This window comes from Papilio xuthus, unplaced genomic scaffold (genome assembly GCF_000836235.2).
Source record: "Papilio xuthus unplaced genomic scaffold, Pxut_1.1 DF827756.1, whole genome shotgun sequence".
NCBI lineage: Eukaryota > Metazoa > Arthropoda > Insecta > Lepidoptera > Papilionidae > Papilio > Papilio xuthus.
This window is the reverse complement of record NW_013530893.1, coordinates 5,040,058-5,062,461: the sequence shown is the minus strand read 5'-3', so window position 1 is coordinate 5,062,461 and position 22,404 is coordinate 5,040,058. Positions and strand designations below refer to the sequence as shown.

Below are 22,404 nucleotides of genomic sequence, written 5' to 3'. Positions count from 1 at the left end.
ATAGACATACGCAATTGCATATGCGTTGTCTACCTTTAATCGGTGGAGGAGAGGATGCAAAGAAAGAAAATATTTTTCCTTTCCATGCATCCTCTCATCCGGAAAGTCCACTTCCACTTCCCATCTTTCCTTATAAGAAAAAGGGTGGGAAGGGAAAGAGGACTAAATTAGGCCTCCGGAACGCACACTCATCAGACGAAACGAGGAATTGCTTCCACTTCACGCCTGTCTCCAGTAAATATGGCAGTAAGTTATCTGCACTTACGATTAAGCTTCAAATAACAGTTATAGTGTGTTATTTGTCCTCTCTTTGTCATTTAAGATTATGCCTATATTACTGTTATAAAATTTAATTTATAACCTACTTTATAGTTTTACAATCAACACCATAATAATACTGTAGTTATAAAGTTATATAATGTTGGATGTCAGCCAAAATGTATTATCCACTCCTATATATTTTGCCTAATTCTCTATGCGTTATATGTTGATAGGTTTTCTTTGTAAGTTGTAACTTTGTTGGCGTAACGGGAGCCAATAAATAGAGTTCGTAAAAGGAGGAGGGATGACTGTTTATTCTTAAACTTTAACAAAGTATGTAAGGAGTTTGGAACGTGTTTAATGATGTGGTAAATTTACTAAGAATTAGTTTTAAAGGATTAAAATTAATGGACTTCTTAACTTTAATGCAAATTACTTAAAAAGTTGCTTAAAATAACTGTATACCTTACCTCTCGTCTCGGCCCTTGATAATTGGTTCGTTACATTACAAATAGCAAATATAACTTGCTTAAAGTAGCAATCGTGTTTGGATAAAAAAAAAAACAAAACACAAAAGAAAGACATGGTTACATCAGACAACGTGATTTCAGTTACATCACGTATCAATTCCCTGACCCAATATCCAATGATATTGACCCATTAAGTAATCCATTCCGAGAAGCAACACTTCGCGGCTACACTTTAAGCGCTTCTAGCCAATGACATCGCTGACAGCTAAGATTGCACTGTCTGCGGTCACATTGGATGGTTGATTTAAAGTGGAAAAAACAGTTAAGAGTATTTTATTACTAGCGATCACTAGCGACTCCGACCGCACGGAGTTAAAAAACAAAACACAACCAGATGGTTATGTGTTCTTCCCGAGTATGTATATGTAAGCCAAATTTTATCGAGATCCGTTCAGTGGTTTTTATAATAGATACTTTCAAAAAACATCTATCCATCTAAACATTGGCATTTAAAAGATTTTTATGTAAATTAATTCTTTCGATTAATTTGTAAGCTTAGATGGCTGCATTGATATATGTTTGAGAGCTTAAGGCATATCAAATGCGTATAAAAGCTTATTTTTGATTGTATAAGTACTGGTAAAATAACTTATTTGCAGAAATTTCACAGTTCGTTAGTTTGTACGCGTCATTAACAGACCTTTCTTGTTTTATATCTTTAGCAAAAACAAACGAACTCAAGTGTAGAGGCTGAATTGAGGCAACATTTATACGATAGTATAAAAAGTTATGTACGTAACATATTCTTTGAAATAAAATACATAATTTTATTTTTAATAGTAGCAGATTTCTTTTTGGAAATTTACTAATATTTCTTTTACCATTGCAACTAAGCTCTAGGCTTGTGCTAGGATATGGTATACGACAATAGTCGAATGTCGGGATTCGAACTCCCGACCTCTAGATTATATTGTAATTGATAATTATTGTAGATATTTAATTAAGCTTTATGGAAGTTATTTTTAAAGGGCTTTTTAAAATGATGAACGTTTTATTTTATTTTTATCGCTTTAATGCTTTTTATTCCGTTTCATATTGGGTTAATATTTTTATACTCTAGTAAACTTATACGATCAATAAATATTCATGTAATGTTTGGTTTCCTACAAATACGTAAATCTATTTGAAAAGCATGAGAGCAAACATAATATTTTACATACGGCTCTACTTCTTTCTTTTTTATTTATCATTATTTCCGACTATTTCTTTGTACAAAGATAATTGAAAATAATTTGTCATTATTGTATTGTTCGCAATTAGCCATAGAAATAAACACAATAAGCATTCAAGACCCTCCAAAATCTATCAGCGGATATAAACGGCAAAGAACGGCCTATCGCCTCTAATGAACCAGAATCATTTGAACTCCCCAGCCCCTCGCGGAGTCAATAAAGTTAGACGTCCGAGGGGAAAACGGATATACTATAAGGGTCAGCGTATATTTGCCAGGTAATTCCGATGGCAGGGTTATTCAGTCGTATGAGAGACGTCGCAGAGTAAAGACGCTTTGTAGGTGCGTGCGTTACTGAAGTTTGCGCACATCTTACACTAGTTTTATTTATTTTTTTAATTCCTGTGCAACGCTCAAGTGGTACTTGGTGCTGGCATTTAAAGTAAGCGCACTTAGGTAAGTCAAGATATATGCTTTTTAAAGTAAAAAGTAACTTAGCAATTAAGTTAAGAAAAAATTGTAACTTAATTTTTTCTTTCTAATATCGTTTCTGAAACATAGCATTAAATAATATAGTTGGTTATATTTTTCAATCATACTAAAACTACGGTTAAATTAATTTTTCATGGAATAATATAAATTTGATTTCACTGGTAACTTTAATTTGTAAAATTTGATTAAAATTAAATTATAAAATAGAATTTAATGTGTTTCTTTATTAATTAATATAATACTTAAATAAATAATTAAGATATATTTAAATTAAGATTCGAATTTAATTGATTTCATCATCATCATCATCATCAGCTCACTATACGTCCCCACCGAGGGGCTCGCAGCCTACCCTAAGTTAAGGGTGATTAGGCCATAGTCAACCACGCTGGCCAAGTGCAGGTTGACTTCACACATATCTTTGAATTTAGTCTCTTAATTGATTCATAAAAAGTTATTTTTTTTCTTTTGATAAAAAATATACGATTTTTATTAAAATAGTTCATTAAAATAAGTTCTGCTGCCAATTAATTTCAAACCGTATTCTTAATGTATTTTCTAGATGAATATTTAATTATTTTAATGACCTATTAGTAGCTTACATTATATTAAAAACGCTAATGACAACAACAGAATACATTTTAAAATATTTGATTTTTTTTAGTTATAGGACAAACAAAAGCCAAAAATTTCACAAAGGCATGTTAAAATTGTCATGCAGAACTCAAAAGTTACTAATCTCTTTAAAATAATAAAACCAGAAACAATTGAAAATTTCACTGAAAATTCAGCCGGAATAGTGTTACGTTTTCAATTAACTTTTTTTACAGACGACATAAATATTCAAGAGGCGGTCAAAAGGTTAGCCTCGCATAGCATGCAATAAATTGTTTTTGAAATTGGTCTATTTTGTTTTATTTTTCACTGTTACATGAAATTTAGAGTGTTGGAAATTGCCAGTGTTAATAATAGTGAATTTTATTTTACTAAAATAAAAAAATCATTTCTAGATTATTAGTGTACGAGTAACTATTTAAAACCTGTCTAGTTAATATTAATCTATGTTATCATTTAATCTTCTTGCTTATCATCAAACGAGATTAATTTATTTGATATTTATTTGAGATGTGTTCAAAATAATACAAGAATATAAACTATTAAATGTAATATAAAGTAAATGATAGTCCTTCGAGCCGGATATTCCATAGAACTAGGCTTTTATAAGGACATTACATTATCGTATAGATTTTCACACTAGCTGTCACCCGCGACTTCATCCGCGCCGTAATAAAAAACTTAATAAGTACCCTATGTGCTTTTACAGACTATGTTCTACATCTGTGCCAAATTTCAGCCGGATCCGCTTAGCTATTCTGGAGATAACAATTTGAAGAAATATGATTTTTTCTAAGGTGTAGTGCTCAGTCTCTTATATTCATACATGCCTGTGATAAAATAGTAACAAACTTATTGTGTTCACAACTATAAAAAAATGTGTACCATTCTCCAAGCTCGATTGACATTTCGGTCAATTTAACTACCGTACAAACGTAACGAACCGAGTTATTTGGTTTCAAAGTAAAATGTCACGATGGTTGATATTTTTAGGCTATACAATGTTTTTACAATAATAGTTGAAATATTTTGAAAGCATTTAAAAAGAAAAACATAATCAAATGTTAAAATACTGTAGTTTCAGGTTAGTTCCTTTTTAAAAAGATTTAAAGACATCAATCGCGGTTGCCTATCTCGATGTTAGTTTGTTTGTCCCAACTTCTATAAAAAAATTAGATAGTTTCAAAAATAAGTATTTATTAACAGAAAAAATGTTTTAATAAGAAGCAAAAAAAAAGCGTCATAATAAGACGTAACTCAAACAATAAATGTTTTCACAAAAATTTATCTCTACATAGAGTTTCACAAAACATTCAAAAGCCTTGTAAAAATCAGGTAAAACTCTAAAAGTCATTTATTTCAAAGTGAGGGTATGTTTTTGTTAATCTCCGAATTAATGAATGTAGGATGGAATCTCAACATTTAAATGTAGAGAGATCTTAAAACTGTCCTTTGAACTGTCGCTTAATGTAATGACGGTATATTTTTTCTTCATTCAAAGATTATATTAAAAAGAAAAGATTACTTAAGTCGACATCAACCGAGGTGTTGAACATAACGTTAAGAGTCACTTAGCCTACTTAAAAATAAACGTTTGGATTTTTTAAAGACGTACAGAAAAAAAAACTATTATTTCGTACTTTAGTTGAAATAGTTTTTTCTAATTAATTGATACTCTATCTTTTACTATTTCTTACACACAGAAGACAGGCGTGAAGTGGAAGCAAGTCCGCGTTTCGTCTAATGAGTGTGGGTCCCGGAGGCCTAATTTAGTCCTCTTTCCCTTCCCACCCTTTTTCTTATAAGGAAAGGATGGGAAGTGGATGTGGACTTTCCGGATGAGAGGATGCATTGAAAGGGAAAATATTTTCTTTATGTGCATCCTCTCCTCCGTCGATTAAAGGTAGGCAACGCATATGCAATTGCGTATGTCTATGGGCAACGGTCATTTCGCTATACCAGCGATTTCAGGTGGCCGCTCACTCGTTTGCCACCTTATGATATAAAAAAAACTTTTTTATGCAAAAGACCAAAAGATTTATTAAGGTTTTGCAATAAAAAACAATCAAAACGTGTCCTTATATCCAATAAATTTATTATTTACAAGTTTCAGCAATAAAAAAAATTTTTGACCTACAAACAGATGGAAACAAGGTTTCGCTTTTTTCGTGTTATTAAATAAAACTACATTTAAAACTGCTAAAATGTAAAAGCCATAATGATATGGCCAATGTATTTGTGTTATACCAATACGAATAGAAATGAAATCGTGCAATTTCTTTTATTGAAATCTCGTTACATAAGTAAAGTTAGCCGGATTGTGCCAAAGCAGGATATTTGGCTCAAAGCGCACTAAATGAATCGACTCTGAAATTGCAATGTGCCGATACTCCAAATGGCTGTATCTTCATGTAGCCCGTCTTCTATTTTTTAAAAATAATGTTATTCTTACGTCGCGACAAAGACTTTGAATATATTAAGATTTATCTCCATTTTTTGACCATTTAAAAACTGTGAAATAGTGTAATTTGCGACTGTTTTTAACTTCTTTATAAAATTCTTATGTCACAATGTTAGTTGCCATATTTCTTCGAAACGGCATGAACGATTTTTATAAAATTTTATATGTATATTCAGTAGGTCAGAGAATCGGCTAGTATCTATATTTTAATCCTGAGCAGACGGAATCGCAGACGACAGATAATAATATAACAACGAAATTCAAAAACAATCTATGTCTCGAGATGTAAACCCGTAGTTTTAAAACTTAGGTAACGATCCAAATTGTTTCTCAATATTCAAAGACTTATTTAGATATTTTCCCAAGAAAAGAAATGAATCCTAGGAAAAATGTGCTAAATTAAAAAAGTAAAACGTAAAACGCTTTGAAATGTCTCGTCATTTTGGAGCGTGCGGTCCGCCGCGGCTAAGTATGATTGTCATTTAAATCTTTGTAGAATTAAATGCGGTTCTATTTCACGCCTTCACAGACGAAAAGATTAAATTATCTTTTGACAGGTTTATCTTAAATTCTAAGCCTTAAAGTGGTTTTAGTTTTTTATAAAAACTATCAAGAAAATTACTAAATCTATTTTAACTGAACATAATATCATCTTCAAGAAAAAAATCGAATGGAAAAACGTTCAAGTTAATTGGTATTGCCCCGCCTTTCTCTGTGTGTATTAAAAAAAAACTGAGCTTTTGTTTAGTTGAGAAGTTGTTGAGTCAATTTAAAGACAAATCTATCGCACCGTAAATTCCTCCAAGATATAAACGAAGATTTTATTGGATTTGAACTGAGGTCAAAATAATGTAAAGAAGAGGCACAGTTATCTTACACATATAAGAATCACGTTACAAATATAATTATAAAGGGTCTAAAAAGGTATCATTAAGGTCGTGTGATCCGAACACATTTTCTCTTAATTAAAACAGGCAAAAGGATTTCAGTACACGACTGTTTATTTTTAAAATGTTACAGATTTTGTTACATTCAGTTGTATACTTATTATTAATATTATAAATGCGAATGTTTGGATGGATGGATGGACGTTTGTTTGAATGTATCCACAGAACGGCTCCATGGATATCGCTGAAATTTGGCATAGATGTAGAAAATAACCTGGAAGAACACATAGGCTACTAAGCAAGTTTTTTTTTTAATTCCGCGGAGACGGAGTTGCGTGCGATAGCTAGTTAGCAATAACCATAATAATTACAAATGTTTAAAAAAACATTATACTGTCTCAGTTTTTTCAGAAGCAATGAGAGGGATAACAATATGTAACGTACTTACGACTTTCGACAGTGGAAACTCTCATAAAACAAACAAGGAATGCTTACGTCATTTGTTTCATATTAATTTGTTTTCTAATTGCATTGTTTGAGTACTTATATGGAAAGATAGTGTCATCTCTCTCATTTCCTATAAACAAAACAGAGATAACAGGTTTTATACAACTATTTCGGCAGTAAAGCTATTTACGATACTGCAAAATAAACTTGTATTCCAGGAAAATGTTTATCTCCTTTTTCCTTATGTTCCATTAAGGTAAATTGATAATAAATAAATTGATATGGCCGTAGTTCTAATAAGATAAAAAGGTTAAACATAACTAACACATATGTTTGTTATTTAGGCTCCCCGCTTTTCGATAATTCACGTTTACATACTTTACTATGACATATCGTTCAACAATAGAAAAAAAAATTGTTAGGAAGAAAATCCGACACTGTGCATCAACATTAATCAACATTTATGTCCTAACTAATCGATCTGACATTTGACTTTGTAACGAAAGCGCGTCATTTCGCTTTAATTGATTCTAACTAATAATGTCTAAATTATCAAAACAACACGTAATTTTAACAAGAACTACTGCCACAGAGTCATGTTATAATCGTTATTAAAATCTGCACTAAAGCGCTGCTTAAGTAACTATAAGCAATTCTGTTTACACTGAAACGCTTATCTACAAACAATCAAATACCACAGAGTTGATCGAACGAACACTGGCTACTGTTAAATTCAATCCTACCAAAATTTAAATCACAAAGATACTATGTGCCTACGAAGTTTACGATGGTTAAAGCTTGTTTAATGTTAATTAGGCTCACTACACTCTACTATAACGTATGAGATAGTTTTTTAAATGACCTCTTTATTTGTATTTTGCTCGGAGACTCCAAACTTACATCAATAATATAAAAACGCCTAATGATTTACTTCGTAGCAGCTCAATGAAAATTTTAAGAAATCGTCATTTCCTTAATAAGAATAATAAAGTGATTTTTTTATGTAACTAATTTTTGTTTGTGTAATATACGATACGATATAAGAGAAAATAATAAAGGCCTTATATAATAATTTACTTACTTAAGAGAATTAAGGGTCTATGTTAAATTAATATTGCAAGCGTAGTTTTTTTATGCATTGCAGTGACAAGTACAGTCAGCTGCATAATTATGTATACATTTACAAACCTTTGAATACTAGTAAAGGCCTTCTATTTTTGAAATGTATGCACGTTTTCAATAGCATGTATTCATCATCTTAAGCATATAGAAGGATATGTGCATATATATTTTTTTAACCGAACGCTTATAAAAGTTTTTGAAGTTATGTAAATGTATACATTTATGTAGCTGACTGTACAATATATTTGTTTGCAGTAAAATGTCGAGCACGTGGTTGTTGTGTGCGGGCGTGGTGCTGTTGGCGGGCGCGGCGAGCGGCATCAAATGCTGGCAATGTGGCCAGTACAGCGACGGTGTTGGCTCCATCACACCTTGCAATAACCGCAGCGCCACGCGCCTCGCTGATTGTCCGCCAGCCGCAAAGTACTGCATTGTAAGTACTTAGTCGTAGAGTCTATCTTCATCATTAGCACATCAGTAGGTCCACTGTCTTTAGGCTTTTCCCCGATGTCTAATAAATTATGTAGTCTTTGTATGTGTCTCCATAGCTCCAAGACTTGTATCACATGTGTTGGCTGGACATGAATTAGCTAATTTCCAGTTTATTTTGGTATATTTCAGGTAGCTATTAGACTAAGATCAGCAGCCTGTCAACTTTACATTGAAAAACATTTATTTTAGTCTTCACTCCTCGCTTAGTTACCTGACGTTTTCTAGAATGATCAGTCAGCATATAGCTAAGAGTATTTTCATAAAACATAGTAGGTTAGGTATAGATCTATTCCCAATTACAAAATAAAAAAACTTTACTTCGTTGAATGACAGCATCATTTCATTTGACGGAGTAGTTTAATCAATTCAGTGAGCTGTCGATCAAGATAATTTACGACTCAGGTTGATATTCTAATAAATCTCACCTTTTATCTTACAAGTTTTGTTGATGTCCTAAAATTAGAAGACTTTTTATACTTTAACTCTACATATTTCATTTGTTTGTTGCAGAAATACGTGAGTGAGTTGACAGTGGTCCGTGACTGTGTACCGACATGCACAGAGAAAGGTAATACTAACGCGATATACTAATATTATATAGTTAAAAATACTTTGTATAATGTTAAAAATGTATTTATACAAAAGCCATGTCTAGAGGCACGCGCTCAATTACCAAGTGGAAACATAGCTTATGTTAATACTACTATTTTTATATAGAATGGTGGGGCGCTCGAACCTTCTGCTGTGAATCGGACGAATGCAATTCAGCCTACATACATACTTCTGCGACCCGCTTTGTCTTCGCAGCACTCGTGTTGGTTGCAGTCATTGCGCGCTGACGGATTCAAGATATTACTTTGAGTTATTTGAACTTATCCTGAGTTTTTACACAGTACGATGAATGTGTTTTATTGAATCTACTGTTAATGGTGTTATAGCGTCAAAAGTGAATGACAAAGACCATTAAGAGTGGATTATTATTCATTTTATGTTTACTGTTATTTAATTTTTTAAACGATTTTTTTTTCATTTTATTGAAATACATATTATGAAGTTATTTCAAGTTATAAGAAAAGTATTTGATTGTCTTTTCTTTATGTCATTTGAGTATTTAACAAATGGATTTGTATCAAACATCATTTGGTTGTTTTTAAAAATATGCATACATTAGGTTTAAACGTCTACTAAGCGACATTTAAAAGACATTTGCTATTTAAAAAAAAATATCTCTCTGTTATGTTTTATTTTCTTACATATTCTAGTATTTTATTCGTCGTTATTATTGATAGTTTTTTTGGAAAAATGTTGCACAATTTTTTTTTTTTTAATTTATATTTTTTATTACATTTCCTATTATACAAAAAAAATAATAATCTATTTAATATTAAAAAACCAAACGCTTTATAGAAATTCTATCACATATGTACATCAAGAAACTGAATTATTCTAAATTATCATTAAATTATTAAAGTAATTTAGATCCTAGCAAATAGGAAATAAGGTCTAAATTGTAATGTAAGGAAATAGTCAAATTATTAAAAATATACGCACTTTAAAAAAATATTAAAAGTGTTTTTGAAAACATTAAAAGTAAATGCTTTATAGGAGTTTTAAGAACTTTTGTTAAAACTCAAAACTTAGAAATTTATCAGATTTTTTTCATTGATAAAGGATTATTTATAAAGTTGATTTATTCCAAATAAATTTTCAGTCTAGAAAATATAAATCAATATAATCTATTTGTACCTTTTAAAATTGCTTTTATTCTACTATTATATAAAATGCCGTTCATTTAAAAATATCGGTTTTTTTTAGGCACTGCGAAAAATGTTTAAACATATATTTTAAATTATCAAGTTTTGATAATCATGCTTTAGTAGAACTCTGAGTACAACTTAAGCAATACTTAAATATAAGTACAACTTTACAAAACATTACGCTATATTAGATTTTGTTCCTAGATAAATAAAGACCAATTTATAACTCAATTGCATTTTATTTACATCCTACTTAATTTTCCCATTAATTAAAATCCAATTATAGTTATGACAACGAAATTAATAATAAATATTATATTGTATCGATATTGTCATATGTAATGAGATCCACATCCTTATCTTATAAGGAAAAAAACGAACTAATTCTTGGGACAATGCTTAATACCACAAAGACGATTAAAAAAAAGTGTTAAAACAGATGAACTATACAAGCTAATAAACGTGTTAGATATAATCTTTCTTACATTAGAAATAAAAGATATAAAAGGATCGATCGATGTCAGGATGGGTATCCAAAACGACTCAATGGATCTTGATGAAAGTTAACACGGATGTAGAATAGTCTGGAAGGACACTTAAGATTTATTTATTATTCCACGTGGACGGAGTCGCGGCAACTCGTAGTTCAACAAAACAGGTAATTTCAGCTCGAAAGCGAATTGAAAACTTTTCATTTCCTTTTGTAAATTCGATGCTTCTAATATTCCAGTCAATAATTTTGCAGCAAGAAATTCAAACTTATGTTCGTATTTACAACTATAAATATTTAGTATAATACTAGTTAGATCTTTGATTTTGAAATTTATATAGTTTTTACAGAATAAAAGAAAATGAAATACAACATAAAATTCTATGAAATAGTCATTTTATATTGAAAATATATTATTATTTGTAGAAGTATAATAATAAATACAGCTTTGTCCGTGCCGTTGTAGAATCGTTAACAGGTTACTCGTTTCCTTTTGACAAATCGCTTTTTAATGTCTGCCTTGTCTGATATAACTTATTGCGCCTTTTGTCGCTTAATGGTTCATAACAATAATGCAACGAATTCATTCAATAAACAAAGAGAGTACGTTTTATTTTTTAAATTTAAAGTGAAAAAAGAACATGCGGCCACCTGAATTCGCGGAAATAGCGAAGCGACAGCTGTCCATAGACATCTGCAATTGCAGATGCGTTTCCTGAGGATATTTCCTCTACTTCTCCTCTGTCAAATCCACTTCTCATTCCCATCACTTCTTTATTAGAATACCATCCTATTCAGAGAAAGATGACTTTGATTAGGCCTTCGGAATACGGTTTTAACTGTTGTAATGAAACAGCAGTATGAAACCTATTGTCATCCTTTTCGTCTTCTATGATAAGACGAAGACAACAATATGTTTGTCAGGTGGGTCATAGAAATCCTCGGCTTGCTATATCTATAGTAACTTTTATTTGATAAATAAATATAAGGCAAGATATAAAAGACAGTAATTTTAATTTTTACAATTCCGTAATTCATATCTAGTTGAGGTAGAGTTTGGCTTTAGGCCAGGAGATTTGATGCCGAGGCGCATAAATTGAAACAATCCAGCACATGCAAAATTTTTATGCCCCATTTCAAGTAAATTCTGCGATTGTATGCAAAAATCTTGGCAGAAATACGTAGTCAGTGAAGATAATTTCTTGAATAATAGTAAGAAAGTTTTATTTTAATTTGCATCGACACTTTTTACACGAATAACAAGAGGGTTTGTGTTGTTATCTTTAAACCGAACCTTCAGTGATCACAAATTGTAAGTGACGACTATAGATACCGCTGCAATTTCTGTGTTTCCTATAGAAATTATTTAATATTTCAATGGATTATACGCTAAACTACAAAATCCTTTGTTTCTCTAAGGCTAATTGTTAGTAACTACACATTTTTTTTAATTCTTTTTTTTTTTCAAGCTTAATATAAGTCATGAAGTGCAGAAAATTTTCTTCTTAACCTCATTCCTGAGTGAAGGCAACGCGTTACAAGGCCTTCGTTGGTAATTATACTTAAACATGTATTCGTACATGTTTTCAAATCAAAACTCCAAGTTTCGTAAAATAATCCATTAAACATAAGATTTGTATTATAATTTTTTTTATTTTATCTCCAATTTATTGATTGATATAATATAACTAGCTGTCGCCCTTGACTCCGTCTGCGTGGAATAAAAAAAACTTAACTAGTAGCCTATGTATTCTTCTACAAATTTCAGTGAAACCTCTTCAGCCGTTTTGGAGATACCTTCAAACAAACATCATCCATCATTCACTCATGCATCGGTACCTAATCGTTCAATTTTATAAAGTGTCGTAAAAATTACAATAAGCAAGTAATATTCAAACAAACGGAGCATTTAACATTAAAACTTATCAATTACAAACTTAAATTACAATTTTTCAAGGTCAAAATTTCAATTCGAAGTATTTCTGGTTATTGTCTGACTGAAAAAAAAAAACTTTTCAGCGCTCCTATACTTACAGAATGAAAACAAAGCTTCATTTACAGTTCGACGTGTGGAGACACTCAAGGTCATATAGAGGTCAAGTTTATTTTAAAGAAAAATAACTAGGCAAAGAAAGCTTTGTATATTTTACAATATATCGACTTCGTGTTTGATTCTAAAACTATCTTTATTATAAATAATCCCTTCACTCCATTCAGCTTACTAAAATAGTAGCAATCAAGACTCTCCAAAGATAATGGCCGCCTGACTCCGACGCTAAGGGTCGCATCAATAATAATTCTGTTACGTTTGTTGATACAAACGCCTTGTCGTGCAAGAATTTATTCTCTATGTCTTCGAGACAAAATCAGTAAGAATGTTGTTTATAAATGTAATTAATCAATCAAGGCGAGTTTGCTCAATTGATTTTTCTCCCTCAATTGAATAATGTTTGTAGGTTTATGTAGTAAGTTCCATTGTGACCTGTTTATAAAACTTACCGTGGGTTCCTCAGACCAAAGTTCCCGTTTAAAAATGTTGTTATGTCTGTTTTGTCAAATATGAAAGACAGGGATGACAATTTATAGACAGATTTTGGTGTCGGAAACCCACGGTTATTCGATTTCGAACTTTGGGGTTATCTTCCGATGAGTAACTTATAAGGTCATTCAGGTTTCTTAGTTTTTTAACTTAAAGAATATATTTAATCTTTTTATGAAAAAAAAATTACTTATTTAAAAAAAATATTTATTCAACACATCACAGAATTATAATGAGTTAAAAATTGCATTAGTTATATTTTACTTATTACCTATTCAAAGTAAAATATAAACAAAAGATACCTAGATTTCGTATTTCATTTGTCACAGTATTCAATTTTAATTTAACGCGCCAGCGCTACAGGCGGCAATTTTGTAAATTGCACCTCGCTACACCGGCGTCGATACACGCTGACAAAGTGACTGATCGATTACATTGTTTTTTATCAATACTGTGAGAGCTTATTTTGACGTTTATCCGTGGATTTGCTCAAAAAAAAAAGCATAACGAAGCGACCACCGACATCCGCAGATGTGTTGCCTATCTTTAATCGATGGAGGAGGGGGTACGCGGAAAGATAACATTTCCCCTTACTATGCGTCTCCTTCTCCGTCAAATCCACTTCTCCTTACTATCCTTAAGGTATGTGAAAATATCACAAATATTAAGACTGAATGTAAATATGACAAGCGTAATATTGATAATGTAACCTCTCTAACTAGTTTTGAGCAGCTGGTCGGCGCCGGTTTGGCGCTTTGCCAAAAATGTAACACCCTGTATAAGTGATACTTGAATTGCTTCATATAATCAAGATTATTACAAAATAATTCGTTTAGTAATTAATGCATTCATACAGCTGTACGTATTTAATTGTATTAGTATTATGTATTCAATAGAGAAATTACAAAATCTTAAGGTTGAAACTAATATTTGACAACGAAACAATTTTGTAACATTTTTGATCCACTTATTCGATTATAACAATCGAAAAATATGATCTACTAGCTGTGGCCCGCGACTCCGTCCGCACAGTTTAAAAAAAAGTTAATTATTCTTCCATAACTGTGTTCCACATCTTTGCCAAATTCTAGCAAGATCCGTGCAGCGGTTGTCGAGATACCTTCAAACAAACAAACATCCATCTAAACATTCGCATTTATTAGTAAGAAGTAATATTTAGTGTAATGATATTTATATACTATTTCATACAAAATAATGACAATATTACTCGAATCAAACAAAAGTATCGAATATCGATTTCGAATAGAGTATTCAGTTCTAAAACACCCGATGACTTGTTCCGACCCATTTCAAAAACGATTGTAGACGTCTCTAAAGCTAATCGAAACGATTTCAAACTTCAGCTGAAGACGAGTTGCTTTAGATAAACTTTTATACGGTTTTAGTACAGAGAAAAGTATTTACTAGCAACTATTTGATTATAAAAAAATAAATTCTTAGTACTTCAATGCAAGATATAATTTAGTCACAATTCTTTGATTTTATTACTTTATAAAAATATCAACATCAACCTGTTTTTATGCCCTACAAAGTCGGCATAATATGTGCTCATCCATACATCTCTATCAGCCGTCATATTTGAACAATCCATCCATACTTTCTTTGGTCTTCCTCTACCTTTGTAGCCACCTACATTCAATCTCATTACTATTTTGTTTATCTGAGCATCATCCCTATTCTATCAAAATAAAAGCGAAGTAATTTAAATCTTTGTTTAACATAAATGGAACATTGGAAGTCATGATTAGGGTAGTTTGCTCTTAACCAATAAGCTATTGACGAATATATTTTATTTAATAGACATAATATAGCGAATGTGATCAAAAAATAATAGGGTACAGAGTATAAAATCGGAGCGTCGATAAAATGTATCAATAAAATGATACCATTTCATGGTGATTGAATCATTATTTTTACGGAACCAATTGAGTTTGTCTGCCTTACTGAAATAAAGGCGAAAGTTTGAAAACATATCGATGATTTTGTGACCACCTAACTCCAAAACAATTGCATCATTGACCTTTATAAATAGACTGGCTATAAGACGAAGTATTTTGTGCCGTAGATCTTTACCGTTTTGGCGCTGAAGGTAATGGTTTGTAGTAGTGGTGTAGATTTGAATTAATAATATAGATAGAAGGAACTGCACAGCCGTCTTTAAATTGTAACAAAGCAAAATCTATCATTTTTAAGCAATCGCCTAGCCACATAAAGAGATCTGGATGGAACTTGAACAGCGGTGGATTAGTCTAGAATATCTCAAACACAAAATGGAGGACCAAAGCTAGTTATATTATTAAAATCTAAATAAACATGGCCTAGTAAGTACCATTAAAAAGACTACCGGGTAAATACAACATGGAATATATTCGAAAAATGATTCGAAACGTCAGCCTGGGTAGTCTCCAATGTATAATCTCGTAAAAAAAGTAAGGGTGGAAATTACGACTCCCTCGACACTATAAAGAACGAATGCACTTAATATTCAAGGGTCGTAGTTAGCTTAAGTTTGTTGGTGCGTTGCCAAACTTCTGTTACACGCGAATTCACTTCCTGATAATCAAGGAAAACTAAAAGTGCTCATCAACTAACAATCATACTACTAATGAAAAAAACATTTCTACATTTTATTTTGTTTCAAACTTTCCATTCAAAATACTATAAAGGTCAATGACAGTTTCGTTTAAGTTGTTTTTATTTGCGAATAAAACAAAATTTATTTTTGTTTCGTAGCATAGTACTTATTTAAGTTATCAAAGGCGAAGAAGTGAAGTACATTTAATTAAAGTATTATTATTAGAGCATAGGTGGCTCAGGGGTTAAGCACTTGACTTGCAATCTGCAGGTCCTGGGTTCGAATCCCGCCATATACCAATGTGTTTTTTCGATTTCCGATTTACATATTTACATTTATCCGATGTTCTTACGGTGAAGGAAAACATCGTGATGCAACCTGCACATATCTAAAAAGAATGACAGAGAAATGTGTGAAGTCAACCAACCCGCACTTGGCCAGCGTGGTTGACTATGGCCTAATCACCCTTAACTTAAAGTAGGCTCTGAGCCCCTCGGTTGGGTCGAATAGTGAGCTGATGATGATGATTAATAAAATAGGAAGCATTTGAATATTATAAATCCACTAAAGAGACATTCATTCTCGTAGTTTGCAACTCTGAAGATTCTTTGTCATTTAAATCTTAATAGAATTAAGAAGCCAATTTTATGCTTCGAAGATTACTGAGATTAAATTTTTATTCAAAAGATGTAAAACAAAAATAAAATATTAGTCATCAAGTTTTATTATTATTTCGGCAATGACAATACTAATATCAAACCTACAATAATTCTATTACGGGAGCGTCAGTGGCTCAGGGATTAAGCACTTGACAAGTAATCTGCAGGTCTAGGGTTCGATTCCCGCCATTTACCAATGTGTTTTTCGATTTACATATATACATTTATCCGAAGTTTTTACAGTGATAGAAATCATAATGCAACCTGCACATATCTGCGAATTTCAAAGATATGTGTGAAGTCAACCTGCACCGGACCAGCATAAACTATGGCCCAGTCGCCCCTAACTTAGGGTATGCTCAAAACCTCTCATTGAGGATGTATTGTGAGCTATGATTACGCAATGTTACCTTACTGTTAAAATCTGCACTTATTATAGCGAAAAGAAGGAAAATAAATTTTCAAAGTAAAAATGTGACATGGACTATCTGGCAGAGATCCAGTCTTCTTGAGCAAGGTATTGGCCGGCAACGATAACTGAAAGATTTATTACACGGCGACTTTACTGTTAAAGCTCTTTTCCACTAGCACAACTAGTCTTTAGTATGTGTCCACGAGCGATTGCTAATTGAAATTGATATATTGCACATGAATAGCAGTTGCGCGTGAAAAGTATCGAGCAGTTTTTTTCCTAATGGAAAAGGGTTTTACGGATATTTTGCTCTGTTTTATTTCTCAGAACTTTCTTCCTGAAGGTATAACTTGCAGAGTTATGAGGCGTGCTAAAGTAAAACGAGCAAAATATATCACATCAATGTTTTCTTAGTTTGAAAAGTACATTAAAAGATACTTAAGGTTTTAATATACTTTAAGAAGCTTTTTTCTTTATATTATAAGTTGGAAAAGGTGCAAGCGGCCACCTGATTCGCCAACATAGCGAAGCGATCGCGTCCAATATAAATCCAGAATTGCCGATGTGTTGCCTTTACTTGACAGAATGGAGGCAAAGAAAGAGATTATTTACCCTTCCCATAAGTCCCCTCCTCCGTCCCTTCCCATCCTTTCCTAATAAATAAGGGTGGGAAGGGTGAAGAATAAAATTAGGTCAGGCGAAAAGTCAATTTCGAATATTTAACACATTTTAGTAGATTACTTTTAACATTAACTAAAGCAAAAGATTTTCGTGTTTTTTTGTAAATAAACGTCTTCGTGAGTTTCGTGATAGTGAAATGTTTCTTTACAGCTGAATATTCAACACTCTCTATGTAACTAGAAATACGAATGTTAAGTAGTTCGTACTATTACTTTCTTGCATATCTTATGCTGTATTAACTTAACTAATATGAATTTTCTAGACAGACATTGAGAAAAGAAAACAGTTTGAATCACACCCGCATTAAAAATGCTTTTATCAATCGAATCAAAATTCAATTTATTTTTATTTTTTGTCTATTCATACAACCGAGTAAAGTCATGTCAAATTGTCAGTCTTTGTTTCCCTTGGTCACGGCATGACTCATGAACGATTGATTTTAATAACTCCTTTCCGCGCGAAGTCGCTAGTGTTATATGAAATAACAAATAAGTGTTAAGTATATAAGCTTAATCAACATTAATATAATAAAAGATTCGTATTATATAAGCTCTGAATACGAGAAAAGAAGCCATTCGTCTTAATAAGATTTGGCTTTTTCCTGCGAACGTATCACTCGTAGTTATAACATAAATATATTGCTACTTTGCTATGGCAGATTAGTGTTAAGGAATAAGATTTTATAAGTAAACTTAATAGTTTAGTGGTTAGAGGTAACTTTCTTGAGCTATGGGTTCAATTCTCAGATACACAAAATATGGTTAACTGACTTTATTATAAAAGATTTTAATATAAATAAGAATTTTTATCAAAAAAACCGATGAAAATATATTAAAATTTCGTGCTGAATTTTAAAATATTCCAATATTTCATGTGAGCTTTTTGTAAATTGAATAAACGTATGAAAAACTATGAGCGTGGAATTTAATTAATCTTTTATCAATTTATAAAACTAAAACTGCAATTAATACAGCGAACTGACACTAAAGTTATTCAAATAATATCCATGTAGAATTCAACAATACATTTTGATAGTGACTTTGTCACCAAAGTATTAAAAAAAGTAGCCTAAGTTACTCACTTATACAACAGCTACCTTCCAGTATAAGTCCCAACAAAATTGGTATAGCCGTTAAGAGGATTTCCCTGAACAAACGTAGACGCAGACAGACAATTTTTTATTAAATTGGTTTGTTCTTATGAGTAACGCAAATACATCTTATGCACGAAATATGGTTTTATATTACATACAGACACTGAAATTTTATTGATTTTATATTTACATTTCCAATATAGTATTATATGTGTTGTGAGTTTTTATTTGTATCGAAACATATTGTCTTTGTATTTCAAAGATAGATAACAATATTTTTACTGGAGTGCATTATTATAAAAGTTGACAATTAGGCAATATAGAGGGCGTGGCACGAATATTTACGACAAAGTATTCGTAACGAATCGAAAAAAAGTACGACAATCGCAAACAAATTTTGACATATTTTGTCAATGACTTTACGAAAACTCATATCGCAAATATTCGTAATAGACCCTCTGCTTTAAGAAAAGTGATCGATGTATAGCGCTTTTTAGTTTTAAAATCTCATTGAAAGTTTTAATTTGATCTTTAGTGTTACGCGGCATCTCAGTAACTTTAGATTGCATTCAAGATTCATAATGAAGGGACTTTTAATCGACCATTGTATCACAAAGTTCATCTTAAAATTTGTAAATTTTCATGAAATTTAGATTTTTTATATCATAAGGCAAGAGAGCAAGCCACATGGATTCGCCGAAATAACGAAGCGACCCATAGCCATAGACATCCACAATTGCAGATTCTTTGCCTACCTGTAATCGACAGAGGACGGGATGCACAAAGAATATTTCCCCTACCTATGCATCCTCCGTAATTAATTATAAGAGAATTAAATATGATTTTTAATTCAATTTGAACACAATAAAGAATTTTTAATAAAGGAATTGCAAGTAAACTGTCTCAGTTGTAAAGAAGACCCTTACTTTATCGTTTTATGTGTTTCAGACTATCTAAGTTTTAAGAGCTAAATAAACAGGCTATAGTAAGTAGAATAAAGCGTGAAATTCAGCGCTTGAATGTAGGAATGCTTTATATATTCACGGACAGTTTCACTTCGGAATAAACGACGGAATCCGAGACAAAAGAACTCACGCACTCTACATTTTAAGGAATTTAAAAGGCGAATTTCGTTTAAAGTCCTACATAATTAATTTTATAACGTAGCACGGAGGCTTGAACTTGTTCTGAACAGTTACCATTTTTACAAAACAATTTTTCAGTGTGTTAATACTACAATGTTTTCTTTGTTGGACCTTTCTGTCCTTTCAGGAGAAAAAGCAATAAAATGGCACCTCGTATTAAATAAATTTCCAACTTAATTTGATTTTATAAGCTATACTTTTTTTTTAATTTCGCTATAAAAAATTCGCGGGAAACCGCTTGTGAGAAATATTTATCATTATTTTAAGACGCTTGGGGGCGCAGTGAGCGACAATATTTCTCCATCATTATTCCGCTCTATGCCACTGTTCTCCCAATATATTACAATGTCGACTCATTTTGAATAAAATGTACGCTCTTGTTCATTTGTGTTATTTTATGAATGAATAAAAGTATGAATAATATAGTTTATATAAGAAGTCTGTGTGTCTTGAATACTTGGAATGTGTGTAGTTTCGTTTGGTGTGTAGCTTGGATTTAAATTTAAACAATTTATTGTACGTTAACGTGTGTCTCCATTGATTATCACCTGTATTATAACAATACTGCAATCCCACTTACTCCTGTTAAAAAAACAGAGATAGCAATAGTCTTTGTATACAAGTGTCAGGACATTTGGGATTCACGTAAAGATATGGATTAGTAAGGCAATGGTAATCTTTGAAGTTTAGCCACTAAGCGATTTACGCAATGCAATGTCATAGAGGTTTGTAGACAGGTTGGCTTCGCCACCATTTTATTTCTTAGTCAGTTTGTCAAGATAGTGCTAAAAAAAGTCACTGGCATTTTCAAGATGGCGGAGCAAATCTATACAGTTGTAATTTAAACTATGCCTTACCAAATAGACATCTACCGTCGATTCAACTTGTGCAAACAGATGTTCATATCACGATACTGTTTTTGATTATTAGTTTTGAAGATTGAAGTTTCCTGTTGTATTACATTTAGAGATTAAGTTATTCTCTTACTAATTACATAACCAAGATATGTTGCGGACTAATATTATTGTTAATGTCATTATAGGATTTAGTGCACGTGTCGAAGACGTGTTAGGTAACGCTCAAAGCTTTGACTACACATTGTCATGTTAATAAGGTTAGTGTATGTGCATCACAATAGATTTGTAATCATATAGATTGAAAATTCTTTTCTTCTAATCTGTAAATTTTAAGTCAAAATAGTAGCTTAGTAATAAACTCTTGAACTTTAGTATTCATTTTGTAGAAAGCTATTTAGTTTTTAGGAAATCCCTTAGCGTTAGATTTATATACACTAAGGGACTGTTTAAGGAAGCATCAGGCGACTGGACTCTGAGTGCAGCAATAAGTACACAAAACATAGCTAAATTTGTTCATTTAGGTAAACAGTTTAGTATCTCTATCTCGCTCTATCTCTCGACGTCTATCTCTTTCCCTCGTGGCTTTGTAGGTAAAACAGCATCGTATTTGTATTTCAAATCACTGGAGAGCTCTGTAACATTAATATAATTTTATAATGCTCACGTAGTTCGCGCATAACGAAATATCTGTAAAATATTCGTATTTCCATTCCCTTGATGCATGATTTGGTTATTTTATTTAAAGCGTGGCGTTGCTGGCCGGCCGCCAATCTAGTTAAGCAGCGCTGTATATGAATTAAAACAATCGTATATATGCTAATTTTTATGTACCCTGTGAGCATTGTAAATGAATATAACGATAGCGTATTTAAATTTTTAGTGGATTACGATTCAAACAAGAAATATAAAGACGTCAGTGCACACTGGGACAACATAATTCACTAAAGCCTAGTCATCTCTAAGAGTAATTAGTAAATATATATAAACTCTTTCGTCGCGGATACTTTTTATTCCACCTCCTTTGCGGTTGGCATTACATGCTAATGTTTGAGTTCTTTTTTCAAATGCAAATGAACGTTAAATTTCCGCAAAAAGTCCCCTAAACGAAACACGGAATTTAAACATTTCCCGCGGATGTGATGTTCATTTTAATTACGAATAAGTGTGCTTTAAATGTTCATTTTAAATTTTTAGTAAAGTGTAAATTACATTTTCGGAAAATACTAGTAATTTTTAATACATGTCTTTATAAAGTGATTTAATAATTTGTAAAAATTATTATTATTTTGTATCATCTTTCTAATATTTTAAATTATAATATTTAGGTGGATGTATGGATGAATGGATTTTTGTCAGAAGTCATTTCAAGAAAGCCTAAACGGATCTCTGCGAATTAGTGCCTAAAAGTAGAACATAGTCTGGATGAACAACATTTAAAATAAACATTATTATTAATTAAAATGCGAAAAAAAAATCATGCGAGGTCTGTGTTATTTAAAAAAAATACGTTTCCAACGTCGCGCAGCCTACTCTGTTTGAAAAAAGCGAGGCGGGTGCAAAAAACAAAGCCTTTGTCCAGGTTTTTGTGAAAGGGGCAAAGGTGTCTGTCATTTATTACAGAGGTTTGAGACGCCCCTATCGTATAGACTTTAACTAGAATTTAGAATTCATGTTTAAAAATATTAGAATTAACTAAA

The 22,404-nt window shown here is 31.7% G+C and overlaps 1 protein-coding gene across 1 annotated transcript; it reads left to right on the top strand.

Moving 5' to 3' along the window:
- Positions 1-2,280: 2,280 nt before the first annotated feature.
- Positions 2,281-9,377, top strand: LOC106116266 (uncharacterized). The gene is made up of 4 exons (XM_013310027.1): positions 2,281-2,418; positions 8,242-8,419; positions 8,989-9,046; positions 9,196-9,377. Exons 2-4 carry the CDS (start codon positions 8,246-8,248, stop codon positions 9,315-9,317), a joined length of 354 nt encoding a protein of 117 aa, XP_013165481.1. The 5' UTR covers positions 2,281-2,418; positions 8,242-8,245; the 3' UTR covers positions 9,318-9,377.
- Positions 9,378-22,404: the final 13,027 nt, after the last annotated feature.